The sequence below is a fragment of the Drosophila tropicalis genome, unplaced genomic scaffold, assembly GCF_018151085.1.
Source record: "Drosophila tropicalis isolate 14030-0801.00 unplaced genomic scaffold, ASM1815108v1 contig_1187, whole genome shotgun sequence".
Lineage (NCBI taxonomy): Eukaryota > Metazoa > Arthropoda > Insecta > Diptera > Drosophilidae > Drosophila > Drosophila tropicalis.
Window position 1 is genome coordinate 561805 of NW_027172559.1, and position 17047 is coordinate 578851.

The following is a 17047-nucleotide window of genomic DNA, read 5'->3' on the forward strand; positions in this document are numbered from 1 at the left end:
ATTTTGTGTATGTGTTGGTCTCACTCTCGTGCAGTAGAGTTGCCAACCATCAAAGATGCAAGCCCGAGCCACACAAACGCACGCATACGTACGCACTTAACAATTTTGCACCTGTGTAAAAGAAAAACTTACATGCAATAGCATGTCATTTGGGCAAAGTGGTGCAAAGAAAATTCTTAAGATATTGAAAATTTCATCTAGTACTGTTATTCCTTTTATATTATGGCTTGCATAATTTGTGGCAAAATGTTTGCGTAGGTGTGTTTGACTGTGTGAGTGCAAACGGCATATTTTTGCATCTTTAGAGATGCAACGGTATCGGTATCTCCTGCCCTCTCTCTCTCACACTGGTTTCACAGCAGAGTTGAGATCCATTGTCTTTTAGGCTTTTTCATCCATTTGGATGATTGCTTGCTTTTCTTCTTTTTTTTTTTTTTTTTTTTGCTACTCGCCATCGGCCGTCAAACTCATACTCATCTGTCTGCCTGTGTGCCCTCTTCTTCCTCACACACACATTTTTCTAGCCATAGCCGGGGCCCAATACTCGCTGACTCTTGCTCTCTCACACTATAACACAAAAACAAGAACAACAACACGCGCAATTGATGATGAGAGAGAGCGTGAATTTAACGCTCTCTCTCTTGCTCGGTACGTCTGGCTGTGACGATGTCGGCGGCTGTAACAATTTTTTCCAATTTTTTTTTTTGTTCCGTTTCATGACTTCTTTTTAGTAGTAGCTGATGTCTCCGCTGTTGTTGCGACTGCTGCTACTATTGCCGTGGCTGCTGCGCCGCTGTTCATGCAATTATATTCAAACTGAAAAAAGAGCAAAAATGTATTAAATAAAAAAAAAAAACAGGCAGAAAAGTTTCCAGCAATATCTATCGATTTCTTTGTTTGGCTGCTGCTTGGCCCCAGCTCATGTTCAATTGTAATTAGTGTGCGAGTGTATATATGTGACTGTGTATGTGCGCGAACAAGTTGAAGAAGCAAAACCAGCGGCATTAGTCGCGGCAGCAATTGCAATCGTCATCGGCTCTCTTCACTCTGCTTAAAATACATATCCCTCTCAGTCAGTTGTCGTTGTTACAGTTATTAATTCCCATGTGTGTGTGTGTGTGTATCTACACTTGAATTAGCATTCTTCTTAGCCCGCCCCGTACGTCATTGTCATCTGTCAAAACTCATTTATCGAATAAAGGGGAAAAAATTAAATCTATCGGCTTGTGTGTTTCGTGATGTGACCAAAAATGGATTAGCAGAAAATGTATAATTTTTAAAGGTAAGTAAAATTTACTACATTAATTAGTGTGTAACATTATGTGTTTAAGATAATGGTGAAATTTCCAAAAACGTACAACAATGCTAAGGCAGAAAATGATTTTAATATAATTATGTATCTTTTTATACAAACGTAGATACACATACATACATATACAAGCAAAGACAGACACACTCAAAAAAAAAAAACTCACAAACACACATACACACAGATATGAATTTGAGCGAAAACACGACGGCGGCGAAGCACACGAAATAATTTCAATCAACTCTTTGGTGGGGCAACCCACAGAGAGAGGGGAAGAAGCAGAAGAAGAAGCGTCACACGTCAAAAACGACTCCCCCATAATAATGTATACCTTCCCACCCCTCCATCCTTCCATCAACATCTCCCACAGCCCTTCGTTAACCTCTCTCTTGTTTTCACTGTCTACCAACCAGCCAGCCACTCGCCGACACTCTCTCACTCACTCTCATTTGAACGTTAATATGCGGGAATAAAGCAAATGGAGCTGCGGCGAAATTAAAGTAATAAAAAAAGCCAAGAAATGAGAAAAAAAAACAACTTACGTGACGTGCAAACGAGAACAACGACAAGAAAAACTGAAGCAAAACCAACAACAACAACAAATATTTCAATGCAAAGAGCCATACAGACACACACACATACAGAAAGAAGTGATGAGAGCGTGTGAGAGCGATGTGATGGTGGGAGGAGAGGTAGAGACCAGAGCAGACCAGGCAAAGCCAAAACCATATCACATCCATCCCAAAAACCGAATCAAAACCGACCAAACAACAAGGCAGGCAGAGGCAAACATATGAACAGCGACGCAGCCAACGACGGCGACGACGACCCCACCAATACTTACAGATACATACAAACAAAGGCCCACGATATGCGAATGCGAATAAAATAGCAGCAGGGCACCAACAACTATGCGGCGAATTTGCACGAATCATGCGAATCTCCTCCAATACCCATACATGCATACATTCAAACACACACAAACAAACATATATGCATACATAAATACATGTTTTTTTTGTCGCCATCATGGCTTTGCTTTGCGTTTGTTGTATTGTTGTATGTGGTTGTATCTCTACTTTCCGATTTTGCCTTGGTTGACCACCCATCATCATCATAGTCGTCGTCATAAACTCTACAATAAAATTTGTTGTTAAATCTTTTTTTTTTTCATCTTTATTACACTCGGTGCTCCAGTCATTCTTTCTCTTTCCTACAGTTCATTCGCATTTTTGTTTTGACTGTGTCTGCCTACTCGCGCCTCGCTCTCATTTTCTTCGTCTCCCTCTCGTGTCATTTTATCGTTGTTTCTCCTTTGGCCTGCTCTTTCTATACGAAAAACCATGCTGCTGCCGCCACCCGCTGTTTCCGCCGCCGTTGCCTTCTCTCTGCCGCTAAAGGCCGGCATTTCCCCCAATACACCTCTTCCCTCGTCTTGCACTTCTCTTTTATTCATCCTACTACCCAACGTGGCCCCCCCCTTTTGTCTGCCATAGCAGCACGTGATATACTCGTCGCCGTTTGCTTTTGTAATTTTGCTTTCGGTTTGCTCTTTAGCCTATGCTATGCTTTGCTCCATGGTTTTTTGTTGTTTTTTTTTTATTTTTATATTTGTTCGTTGTTTCATTCCTCCTACATACATTCACTTGTTGGGCTGTTTTTTTTTCTTCTTTTCGCTCTCTCAACCGGCAAGAGAGACTAACAGAGCGCGCGCTCTCTGCCTCTCTTTCATTTCGGAAACGCTCTCGTGTTGGTACTCGCAACGGCTGATTGTTGTTGTTTTTGCTGCTGCTGCTGCACACACAATCACATTGACAATGGGCACCCCATCCGGTTTAGGGTCCAGGTGCAAATTTTTATACAACAGTTTAACTCGATAATCGGGTCAGGCCTTATTCTTACACATTGTAGATTTTTACTCGTTTCGTTTTTTCCCATTTTTCTTAATTCTAGCGGGAACATGGCGTCCGTATTTTGTCACATGCTGCCATTGCTGTTGTTAGGTTTGTCTACCGCTCTTTCATCGCTTTGCCTAGGCTGCTCCTAGTGTGTTTTGCATAATTTCACAACACTGGTCACATTAAATGTACTCATTATTGCAACGTCATCAGTAACTTGCTCCACTTTGCCGATATAATTGAAATTGTCTGTTAGCGATGCGCGCGCTAAATCATAAAGTATAACTGAATTCATAGGATTTTGTACGAAAGAATGTCTATCTTTTAAATTAATTACTAAATAAAACACGCTTAACCTCTTCTATATATTAAACATAGCCTTAATTTAGGATTTTTCTTAAAAATTTTTTGGCTGACCTACTGGTTTCTAAAACTGTTAAAGTTAAGCCTTCCCCACGAAGGACTTGAAAACATTCTAACATTTGTGCTTCCTAATCTTATATCAATAATTCCATGGAGCCTTTAGGTTTGAAATGTTTTTATATTTCAATTTATTTTGTTTAAGATGTCTAGAGTTCTAATATCTTTAGATGTTTTTAAATAGAATGAATCATAAGCTGTAATATGCAACTTGCTAGTTGCTATCATAAAGGTAATATCAAATCGTTTAAACCGGCATTTAAAAAGAGATTGAATTAAACATTGTAAATAGAGGGAGCGAAAAAGACATGCAACAATTATAATAAATGTAAATGTGCTAAAGTAGTTTTTTCAATAGTAGAAAAAAAATTAGTGTTTAGTCTATTTTAAGATTAACTCTCATCTCTAATGGCAATTGGGCATGTCATAAATGTACCGTTCTACATTTAAAAGCACCGACGTGTTTGTAATTTTTGCCCAAGTCGAAATACATTTCTTCTCAAATGTGTGTGTTTGTGTGTGCTGGGTTGCTCTTTGGCTTTTCCAAAAACCTCTGTGTTAGTGATATTTGTGTCTGTATATTTGTGTGTTGAGTGTTTGTATGACTGGGGCGGTCGCTGACTTTGGGTGCGCGCTGTTGTGTTACTTTACCTATTTTATTACCATTTTTTATGTCTTTGTATGTGTGGTAAGCCAAGCCACCCATCTGCCTTTGCTTCGACCTGCTCTTTGGTTTTGCTACTACCACTCGTACATTTTCTTACAAATATCAAAACTGTACTTTTAGCCACTTGTGATTGTGACAAAAACGTTTAGTCTTCTTCTATCTTCTCTCTGTGTTTTGCATTATTATTTATGTATTGCGGGTCAATTATACTTTACATTGCAAACAAGTCTGAAAGAATGATACACACAAAAGCAAAGTACACACATACATAAAAACGAGAAGAAAAGAGAAACAACAATTGTGTGTGGACTGGACAGCAGAAAAAAAGAATATAAAAAAATTTGTGAGCTAACTAAACACAAAATTTTGTTGTTGTTAAAGCCGGTAAAAGGTGAATGAACCTCCAAATTTGTTGTTGTTTGTTATTTTCAACGTTCACTCAATCGCCACCGTCTTTGACTACCTTGTTGACCATTGTGATTGCAAAATTTTTTTGTGTTATTATTGTTGTTGTTGGTTCCCTCATCATTCGAGGTAGTAGTAGTAGTTTCTATTGTGAAGGGAGTCTGCAAGAGCTCCAAGGCTATGATGAAATGTTTTTAGTTCGAAAGTAGCTTGCACTTCATTTGAATTCTGTTTTAATTTTTGCCTTTGGTTTTTGGAAGTATTTTAACAACACTCTGTTCGCAAACGTTTTCATGGATCATAAAAAGGCAAAAAAGACAAACATAAAGAGAAGAGAAAATGGAAAAGCTAATGCGGGACATACAACATTTTCCGCAACATCGCCGCGACATCCATTTGGTCGTTTTTTCGTTGGGTGTTTGCCTGCCTGTGCCTGTTTGTTGCTTTGTTGTTATTGTCATCGGTCTCGGGTCATACACAGAGTCACTCAGAGTCGTCTCTTCTCAAAGTCGTCGTCGTCGTCATCATCATCGTCGTCTCGTACTCTTCTTGTAGTCGTAGTCGTTATTGTTGTTTTTGTTGCCGTCACCAAAGAAATGGACACACACACAGAAAATTTGCTTGTTGTCTATTATCACCTTTAATCGATTTTTCGCTTATTTAAAACAAAAGTACAGTTGTGCTCACACAATAAGTAAAATATAATTTCACAATACAAACACGCACATACACACACACACACACATACTCACTCGGAAAGACTCATTACTATTGCTTTTAGTTTATTGTTTTGTTTTTCTTTTTTGCAATTACTAAAGCCAAAAAGCACAAAAAAGAAAAAGTAAACTCGAATGACATAGACTAGAGAGACCGACAGAGCGACCCATCTACTACATGCATATAAAATATATATACATACCTACGATATATGTATAGATATCTGACAGATACAGCTACAAACAATCATGGAGAAAGAAAGACGAAGAAAAAAAAACCAAACAGCTGAAACTAAAATAAATAAATAGCTGAAATTGCAACAAAAACAAGGCAACAGCAACAACAAAACAAAAAGCGAAAATGTAATTGATTATAGACCACGGCTAAACAACAACAAAATCTTGATAAGTTAATTTTACAGTAACGACTCTATAGATACCCATTCAATAAAAATGTACACTTAAAGAAATGTACCCTTTAAAAAGTGTTCCACATTTTATTAAAATGTCAGGAGAATTTATATTTCAATTAAGAATTTTCATAATTTTTATCAATGTAATATACTCTTTGGATAAAGGGTATTATAAATTGAGAGACGTCGACGACTGACTGGCTAAATGATTGTCCAATGAGCGCGCGAACAAAACTAACTCACACACACACAGACACACGGCAAGAAGGTGATGGTGGAATTGGGGGTGGGAGGTTGGAGGTTGGTAGCCACCAGTCGCTCTCTAACGCTGACTGCCTGCCTGCTTAGCCCGTGTCACATAGTACTCCATACATAAGTTTTCTCTGTCCATACGTATGTGTGTTGTGTCCGCTTGTGTGTGTGTGTGAGTGTGAGGTGGGTTGACTGACTGGCAAACAAAATATGTGCGCACGTATTTATAACAGTACACACAAAACGAGAGCTTCGCAATTATGTCTCTATAAAGGTGTGTGTATGTGTTTATACTAACTGCATATCTCTTCTTCTCCATGTTGTTGTTGTTTTATCTTCAACTCTCCACTTTCCATTTGCTGCGCGCACACCTTTTACCGCCTGCCTCTACTCCCTCCACCGTTTTTTTTTTTTTTTTTTTTTGGCATTTGCATATCTTTGACTCTTACAGCATCCCCTTCCCCAATTTTACTCACTCTCCTACTCACTCACTCTTTCGTTATCCTCAAAAAAACCACCCGCAGTCCGACCGCGTCCAAACACTGTTTTTCTTCTTCTCCATCTGCTTTGCTACTTTAGATTTTATGTTGTTGTATCATTTTTTTGTTTTGTTGCTTTTTTTTCGGCTAAATGTGCAGGAGACAATGCGAAAAATCGATAGAGTTTTTCCTTTTGTTTCGCTATATCAAGATGTCGCCCAAATTCAACGCATCCCTTCACCAACCAGCCTTTGCCCCTCTCCCTTCCTTTATTTTCCAGTAAAACCTACGAATAAGAAAAACATAGAAAAGAGAAAGACTTTTAGGCTTTTTTTTTCCCTTGAATCATTAATTATTTTCCAGAAATTTTCACAACTTTTTATCTAGACAAAAGTACAGTTAATGTTAAGTTGAGAATAAAAAGATTATGTAATAAATTTAAGATTTAATTTTACACAACATTTATGGGGTTAAACTGTACGTTATATGTGCAAATCTTAAGAAATCCATAAGCGTATAGCTTTTCCCCTTAAAAGTTGATGTTAAATCAACAATGCAAACTAAAATTTTGATGTAAACATCTATTTTAACATCTTAAACATTTGCTAATTTATTTTGAAATCTTGTTTCTTTACAGATTTGCTAAATACGTTGGGGAAAAATATGCACAAAACTTACCGTTTAACCTTAAAACATAAAAGTCACCTTTTAAATATCTTAACGATTTGTTTAATTTTTTTTTTTTTTAGCTGTGAATATGTCAAAGGTCGACCATGAAGTGCGAGAATTTAGTGAAACAATTAATAATAACTATACTATATAGAACACGAACAATTGCACATCAGTTGTAATTAAGTTTTAGTAGTTAGAATCAAAAAGAAAAACACAATTTAAACTAAAACAAGAAGAAGAAAAAAGAAACAATATAATTTATTTAAGAGTTACTTAAGATTAGATGACTCTACGCCAACAACAACATCAACCTGCTGTGAGACATTTGATGTGGTAAACACAGGGCACTAGCAATCAGCAGCATAGAAATTAGAACTTGTAGTCAACCCTTTTAAGAACACATCCTCCAAAACCAGCACCTCCACCACCATCTCCAGCAGGAATAGTTGTCGGCAAGGACAACGGAACGAAAGAGGAGAAGGAACCTTTTGACAACGGCCACGCGCAGAGAGCAGCATCAAAATTAAGCCAATAGCCGGACCAAAATCTAGAAAACGCAGCGTCGCGTCGCATTTGACGACGCGTAACGGACATTTCTGTATGCGCTGCGTTTCAAAAATCTGATGGATGGAAATGCACAAAATATGTTTCACGGAAATCATCAAGGGTGAGTTTTCCAAATGATATCCAAGCTACAAACAGATAGAGAGGGAGAGAGAGAGAGCCAGCCAGACTGTTCGCGGAGTGCGTAAGAGAAATATGTAGGGGGGGATGGAATCATCATCATCATCAAAGTCTTTGTTAGAAATAATAATGATTTTCTTTTAGCATTATTTTTGGCCTACATACAAAAAGGGTTAAAATACATGAAATCATGGGCAGATCCAAAAGGTACTTTCCGAAATAGCAGTCTAGAATGACAAAGCGCAACCCCCCCAAAAAAGTATTACCGAATTAAATATTTCCATCCATTATTTCTTTCTAAGGCTTACATATTATATTTTAACACCCATTTGAGTGTAAAAATGTAATGGGCCATCTGCTTTAATAAAACTAATGGTTAACATCATATTTACATGCTTAGATTTATTTTTAAAATTCGTTCTATTAAACTGAAGTAATTTAGTTGGAATTATTTTTCACGCCACGAGAAGTTGCATCAAAGCTTTTCTTATAACCAGAATTATGTACTGACATTAACTGAATATAATTATTCAGTTATATGCGTTAAGTATTGAGTAATAACAAAAAAGAACGCTTATTTAAAATCAGAAAGATCTTTGCAATCACAGTTTTTAAACATTCAGCCGTTTTTACAGAATCACAAAAATTAGTTTCTTGATACGTGGGTTTCATCGTTTGTGTTACGGTTTTATTTTTAAATCAATAAATTTGACGATGTCTCTATATGATGTGTGTGTTTTTCTTCTTTTACCATTTCAGAGATCCCTATTATCGTTATGATGCGGCTGCCGCAGCTGCAGCCGCCGCAGCGGCAAATCCCAGAGCAATGGGACCACCCGGTGGCTATCCGCCGCGTCACCGGGCGCCGCATCCGTTACAGCAACAACCACAATATCCATCGTACCAGCCAACGGCGGAGAACCTGTATGGGTTGGGAGCCGCCGATCAGCATGCGGCCAGCATGGGTGTCGGCTTAGGTGTTGGCATGGGCGATCTAAGCGGTTGGGGAGCAGCACCCACCGTTCCTGGTCAAGCGTCCGCCTATCCAGGTGCTGGTCTCTCTGCTTATGGTCATCCACAGGCAGCTCCACCGGGGCAGCAGCAGCGACAAAGTCAAGCCAGTGCCTATCGTCAGCATATGCCCGCCTATGGACAACAGGATCAGCAGAAACTGGCACCATATGGGGCACAGCAGAGTATGATGGCGGGCTATGGTGGTTTGGCGCCGCAGCAACAGCAGCAACAACAACAACAGCAACAACCACCCACAGCCCAGCAGCAGCAGCAACAACAGCAACAACAGCAGCAGCAACAGAGTCAGCAGCAGGCTCGATTGCCGCAGCATTATCCTCAAGCGCCTGGCCAGCATCCATTATATCCAGGTGCACCCACACAGCCTGGCCAGCCGGCTGCACCGCAGGCATATGCCCATAGTCCTTATGGCAGTCCAATGCAACATCAACCCGGTCGAGGAGCACCTCAACATGTTGGCTATGGTCATGCGGCCTTGGATCAGGCCTCTGCGTATAGTCAGCATGTACCTAGTGCAGCACCACCCACACATCACTTAACTGCGCAGCAGCAGCAGGCTGCGCAGCAACAGCATCAGCAACAACTACAAACCCAGCAACAACAACAGCAGCAGCAACAACAGCAACCCAATCATGTGGCTCTCATGCAGCAACAGCAACAACAACAGCAGCAGCAACAGCAACTGCCTGGAGCTGGCCTGCCGCCACCTCATATGGGTATGCCGCCCAGCTACGGCAGTCACCATCAGCAGCAACAGCAGCAGGCCCAACAACAGCAGCAGGCTGTAGCACCACCCTACATGTCGTCGAGCAAACATCAACAGGCCGCAGCGGCAGCAGCAGCAGCTGCGGCTGCAGCACAACTCAATTCCTCACCACAGTATAGGGCACCATTCCCCCAGCTTTCGCCACAAATGTCACCACGGCCACCAACAATGTCGCCTCATCCACAAATGTCGCCCAGGCCGGTGGGAGTGTCACCTGCCAAACCGCCGCCAACACAGGCTAGCCAAGCTCAGCAACAGCAGCAACAAGTGAACACCCAACCGACCCAGCACAGTATACAGGGAATGGTGGGTTTGCCATCACCGCGACCACAACCACCCACAAGCGTTTCTAGTGGTGGAGTTGGTGGCGTCGTTGGGGGTGGCGGTGGTGGAGCAGCGTCCAAGGTGCAAGTACCTGTCGTGCCGCCACCAAGCAGTGTTGTTCCCACAGCTGTTAATACTCTGCAAGCTCTCGAACAAATGGTAATGCCCAGTCAGGCACATGGTTTGCCACCAATGGATTATCCTTCGGCCTATCGTAGTGTGGGCCCACGAATGCCAGCCGTTTCACCCTCACCCCAGCAGCAGCAACAACAACAACAACAGCAGCAGCAGCAACATCATCAGCAATGGGGTCAACCACAGCATATGGCGGCCATGCAACAACAACAGCAGCCAGCTCCTGCTCAGCAACAACAACAGCAGGCAGCCTTGATGCAACAACATCATCAACAACAGCAGCAGCAGCAACAACAACAACAACAGTTGATGTATGGTCAGACAATGGGACAGCAACAACAGCAGCCAGTGGTGCCACCTGTTGTTGTGCCACAGCAGCCACAGCCGCCGCCAGTAGTGCAACAAACGCCACAGCAGCAGCAGCAGCAGGCACAACAGCAGCAGCAGCAGCAGCAACATCAACAACAACAATCAATTAATGATCAACTGCAGCATTCCATAAATGATATTGTAGGAGGAGGCAACAATAATAGCAATAACAGTCAGCAGCAACAACAACCTCAATCTATGTCAGCCATGTCTTCATCTCCTTTGCATCAACAGAGTTTGCCTGGCATGCATCACTTAATGCAGCAACCTACTCTGGAAGCGACTACAACACCACAACAACAACAGCAGCAGCAGCAACAACAACAATCGCAGCCAACGTTGTCATCGCCGCATCACCAATTACAACATCAATCGCCTATACATCAACAACAACAATCGCCGCATCATCAACAGCAACAACAACATTTGCCAACTTATAATCAATCACAAGCTCAGACTCATCAGCAACAATTTGATCCATTTGCAAATATACTAAATGATAGTCAAGCATCGCCAGCCCAGCAAGTTAGTTCACCTGTACCGCCGCCACAGCAGCAGCAACAACAACAGCAGCTGCAACAGCAGCAGGCTCCACCGCAGCAACAACAACAACCACAACAGCAACCTGCACCACCTTTACAACAACAGCAGCAGCCACAACAACCACCACCCGCCCAACAGCAGCAGCAGCAAGTTGCACCTACAACACCTTCCCATCATTTGAGTAGCATCCTCAATGAAACGGCAAATTCCAATGATTCATCCACATTGGCTGTAGCTGCCAATGATAGTAATAACAGTAGCAGCAATAGCAGCACGAATAGCATTGTCAATAATCAACCAACCTCAGTGCATGACAGCAATTCACAAAGTAGCATCAATAGCAACAATCAACAGCAATTGCTAATGGATAACACATCGCATGGTGCCAATTCCGAGTCGGGACAGCATGTGGGCAGTGTCGGTGGTGTTGTTACTGGTGGCACTGGAAACAGCAATGATGTGGGTGCTCTGTTTGATAATAATTCCATGTCTTCGACAAGTGCCGCAGTAGCGGCTGTTGCCTCCAATGCTGCCTCAGCAGCAGCAGCCCTATTGGATAGTAATTCACAATCGTCGAATACAGAATTCGAAAAGAATGCTGAAACTAGTGCCGGTGGTGAGCTTGAGTCCAACAACACCCCATCCTTGGCCGATGCGGTCTTGGGGGCAGTGGAAGCGTCAGTCACTACAGTGCAAGCAGAAAAAGAATTGCCCGAAGATGATAAAACTCAAGAGGCTTTACTTTCGACACATCCGACGGAAGTATTGCCATCAACTGAGGAATTGGAGCAGAAGCAAGCGGCTGCAGATGATCTAGAGCAAACTCAATTGAGTGACGCAACTCCGGATGATTCGAAAATGATGACAGATGATATTATGCCAGAGGATAAATCGCAACAACCACAGCCAATTGTTGATGGGGCCACTAATCCCAGTTTGACACCACAGACTCTTCCTCCACAGCTTCAACAGCAGCAGATTCCTCCCATTGGTGGTATGCCCATGCAGCATCCTGGCATGACAACTGGTAGCAGTGGATATGATCAGACCCAATCACAGGCAGCCGGTCAACAAGGTCATCCATCTATGCCACCCATGATGCCACCATATTCTGGTGCTCCTCCAGGCGCTGGCATGTATCCACCATATCCAATGCTGCATCAGCAAGAGATTGCCGCATTGCAGCAACAAATACAGGAACTCTATTGCATGCCACCGGGGCATGAGCATCAGGAGAAGCTAATGCGTCTGCAAGAACGGCTTAATTTACTGCAACAGCACGAGATGGCCGAACAATGTGCTGGAGGCCATGCACAATGTTCACTCTTCCAGGGTTCAGGCGGTTTGCCGCCAATGTATGGTGGCAACTCGGCCATGCATAATCAGCAGATGGTAGAGAGTCCTCAGGTGTCCAGCACAACTGGACGAGGCCGTGGAAAGGGGGCGAATAAGCCAAGAAAGCCTCGAACGAAAAAGGGCGAAAAGGCCCAAGCCCAAGAACTAATGGACATCAGTGGCAACGTGGTCGTCGGTGCTAGTAGTGCCAGCCAGAGTATTCCAACCACACAGCTACCCGTTTCGGAGGATTGTGTGACCCAAGGGGCTGGCGACACCAGTGTTGTTGGCATGCTGGAGTATAACGAAGGAATGGGTGATTTATCGCAAGATGTTCATTCGGCGAATGAGCTGGATACCTCCACCGATGGCAGTGGAAAGAAGAAAAAACCACGCAAACCTCGCACACCCAAAGATCCCAACAAGCCACCCAGAGATCGAACACCGAAGGTGAAGAAGACTCCACGCGATCCAAATGATCCTAATTCTACCGAATCACCCGGTGGTCCGGCACGGAAGAAGGGAGGAGGGGCCGTTAATAAACGCCGCAAACAGTTTGGTGAAGATGGCACCGAACAAACTGGCGAGGGCAGCGAATTGGAGGACAACAAACCGCTTATGACCACCACCAAATCTGGATCATCTGGAGAGGCCGGAGGTGAAGGTGAAGCTGAAACCACATCCGGCGCTGGCACAGGTGTCGAAGGCGAGTCTCCTGACTACGATGATATACCCGTTTCCAAAATACCACGTAGCTCCAATGAAGACGACAAAGACGCCGAAGTGGGCGATGAAACCGTGGACTCTGTTCCCGACTCAGCTGGCGATGCTGGCACCTCAACCCCCAGTCGTCGCGATCGTAAACGTTCGAACACACGCAGTCGCCGGAATGCCACATCAGAGGAAGGCGGTAGCTCTCGGCGCAACCGCGGCTCACTGTCGGCCAAGGCTCTGAAGAAGAGACGCAACCGTGGACGAATAGTTCCCGAATCTGATGGCGAGGATGATACACTGGATCGCACGCCACCGCCTTCACCTCCACCAGATTCTGAACTTGACTCCAACAAGCGACGATCGTCGCGTAATACTCAGCGTAAGAAGTATATTGATGATGTTATGCTAAGATTCTCAGACGATGAGAACTCTTTGCTGGTCGCATCACCAGTGAAAAAGGATAAAAAGTCTTCAGGATCATCGGCGAATGCCGCCAATTCCTCCAATGCTAATGATGGCAGTGATTTAGAGAAAACCGAACCACAATCTGGAGCCGAGGGTGAATTGGGCGCTGGCGGTGGTACCTCAGGTGGTGAGGAGAAATCATCGGTGAATCAGGACGAGAGTAGTCAAATTGAGGCTAGTTCAAGCAGTACAGCAGCCGCCACTGAGAAAGAACGACAAAGCTCTAGCGAAGCAGCCAGCCAAGCAGCAGCTGCTGCTGCCATGTCCTCGAAACCCAATTATGTGTACATCAATACGGGCGATGAGGATAGTATGGTCGTCCAACTCGTTTTAGCTGTGAGAATGGGAAAGCGTGAACTAATCCCCGAGGTGCCCAAGGTAAAGACACCAGAACCGCCCAAGGTAGAGGAAGAAACCAAAACCGAGGAGGAAAAGTCTGAGGTGGAGAAACCTAAAGAAGCAGAAACAGAAAAGCTTGAGGGTGGTGCTGCTGATGCAGAATCCAGCGAACCCGCCAAGACAGAGGCAACAGAAGAGTCTAAAACAGATGAAAAACCATCTGAATCAGAGGAGAAAATGGAAGTTGACAACAAAGATCAAAAAGAAGAAGGAGCTACTAAAGAAACTGAAACTGAGAAGGACTCGGAAGAGAAAGCATCGACCGAAAAAAGTGAAGAAAAAATGGATGTTGAGGAAAATAACCAAAAAGAAGAAGAGAATAAAGAACCTGAACAAGTTAAAACTGAGGAAAAAGTTGAGGCAGAGGCTGAAACACCAGAGGAAACTAAAACCAAGGAGGAGGAAGAGAAGGAGGAGCAAATGATGGACATTCCCGAAAAGGAATCGGAAGCAAAAGATGCAGAGAAAATGGAAATTGATGATGAAGAGCAGGCGGAAAAATCTCATAAACCAGAATCCAAGGACGAAACAGAAGAAAAACCCAGCGAAGAAGGTGAAGAAGCAAAAGAAACAGCAAAAACAGAGTCGACCGATGCCAATGAAGAGAAGTCAACGGAAAATGAGAATGAGGAAAGTGGCAAGGATAAGACAGACAAAGATGACGATGACGCCGATTCGAAGGACAGCGATAGCGAAAAAGAAAATAAGCCAGAACCCGTTTTCATCGATGTCGAAGAGTACTTTGTTAAATATCGTAATTTCAGTTATCTGCATTGCGAATGGCGTACAGAGGAGGAGCTACTCAAAGGCGATCGTCGTGTGGCTGCCAAGGTCAGACGTTTCCAGCAAAAGCAATCGCAACAGTTAAATATTTTCGAGAATATCGAAGAGGAACCCTTTAATCCTGACTTCGTTGAGGTTGATCGTGTGCTCGATATGTCTGTGCATACGGATGAGACAAGTGGTGAGACAACAAAGCACTATCTAGTGAAATGGAAATCACTGCCCTACGAGGATTGCACTTGGGAGCTGGAAGAAGATGTCGATAATGACAAAATTGAGCAATATTTGCGATTCAACAAAATACCCTTGAGGTGCGAATGGAAAAGTCGAAAGCGTCCACATCCTGAGCAATGGAAGAAGCTGGAGAAGACCCCAGTTTACAAGGGTGGCAACAGTTTGCGTCCATATCAGTTGGAAGGTCTCAATTGGCTGAAATTCTCTTGGTATAACTCACACAATTGTATACTTGCCGATGAGATGGGTCTTGGCAAGACTATTCAGAGCTTAACATTTGTCCATTCCGTATATGAGTACGGCATACGTGGCCCTTTCCTGGTCATAGCACCACTTTCTACCATACCCAATTGGCAGAGAGAATTCGAGGGTTGGACCGACATGAATGTGGTTGTTTATCACGGTTCTGTCACCAGCAAGCAAATGATTCAAGATTATGAATTCTACTACAAAACAGATAGCGGCAAAGTCCTAAAGGAACCCATAAAGTTTAATGTCCTAATTACTACATTTGAAATGATCGTCACCGATTATATGGATTTAAAGACCTTCAATTGGCGTCTCTGTGTGATTGATGAGGCGCATCGTCTAAAGAATCGTAATTGCAAACTGCTCGAGGGTTTGAGGCAACTTAATCTGGAGCATCGTGTTCTACTCTCTGGTACACCATTGCAGAATAATATCAGCGAATTGTTCTCTTTGCTCAATTTCCTAGAACCTTCACAGTTCGGGTCACAAGAAGAGTTCATGTCTGAATTTGGTAGTCTACGAACCGAGGAGGAAGTCAATAAGTTACAAGCTCTCCTTAAGCCCATGATGTTGCGACGTCTCAAAGACGATGTTGAGAAATCATTGGCACCCAAAGAGGAAACGATTATCGAAGTGGAGTTAACGAATATCCAAAAGAAATATTATCGTGGCATATTGGAGCAGAATTTCAGTTTCCTCAAGAAAGGTACAACATCTGCAAATATACCCAATCTAATGAATACCATGATGGAATTGCGTAAATGTTGCATACATCCGTATCTATTGAATGGTGCCGAAGAGCAGATTCAATATGATTTCAAGTCACAACACGGCGAAGATCCCGAGTCGTATTACAAGAATTTAATATTATCAGCTGGTAAAATGGTTTTGATTGACAAACTTCTGCCCAAATTGAAGGCAAATGGTCATCGTGTATTAATCTTCAGTCAGATGGTGCGTTGTCTAGATATATTGGAAGATTATTTGGTCTATCGTAAATATCCCTTTGAGCGTATCGATGGACGTATTCGTGGCAATTTGCGTCAAGAGGCCATAGATCGTTACTCCAAACCGGGTTCTGATCGCTTCGTTTTCTTACTTTGCACAAAAGCTGGCGGTTTGGGTATTAATTTAACTGCAGCCGATACGGTAATCATTTATGATTCCGATTGGAATCCTCAGAATGATTTGCAGGCTCAAGCCCGTTGTCATCGTATTGGTCAACGTAAAATGGTGAAAATCTATAGATTGCTATGCCGTAATACCTACGAACGTGAAATGTTTGATAAGGCCTCAATGAAATTGGGCTTGGATAAGGCTGTATTGCAATCAATGAATACTCAAGGCTCAAAAGATGGCAATAATAAGCAATTGACTAAAAAAGAAATTGAAGATCTACTCAAAAAGGGAGCCTACGGTGCTGTTATGGATGATGATAATGCTGGCGATAAATTTTGTGAAGAGGATATTGATTCTATATTGAAGCGGCGTACTCAAGTTATTACCATGGAATCGGAGAAGGGATCAACTTTCTCAAAAGCATCATTTGCCGCATCGGGCAATCGTTCGGATATTACCATAGATGATCCCGATTTCTGGACAAAATGGGCCAAACGTGTCGACATTGACCCGGATGCATGTGAGCGTGATGAAACGGAAGATTTGGTACTTTCCGAACCACGTAGACGTACGCAAATTAAACGCTATGGACACGAAGATGTTATGGAAATCAATTCGGAAGATTCATCAAATGAGAATAGCGATGAGGAGGGTGGCATAGGTAA

At 42.9% G+C, this 17047-nt stretch overlaps 1 protein-coding gene across 1 annotated transcript in view; it reads left to right on the forward strand.

The window, feature by feature from the left end:
- The window catches only part of kis (kismet), a 44847-nt gene that overhangs the window by 733 nt on the left and 27067 nt on the right, over positions 1 to 17047 (forward strand). Inside the window, 2 exon segments of the mRNA XM_068290759.1 lie at positions 7309 to 7898; positions 8675 to 17043. Of these exon segments, the coding sequence (XP_068146860.1) occupies positions 7855 to 7898; positions 8675 to 17043 (8413 nt within the window). The 5' untranslated portion in view covers positions 7309 to 7854.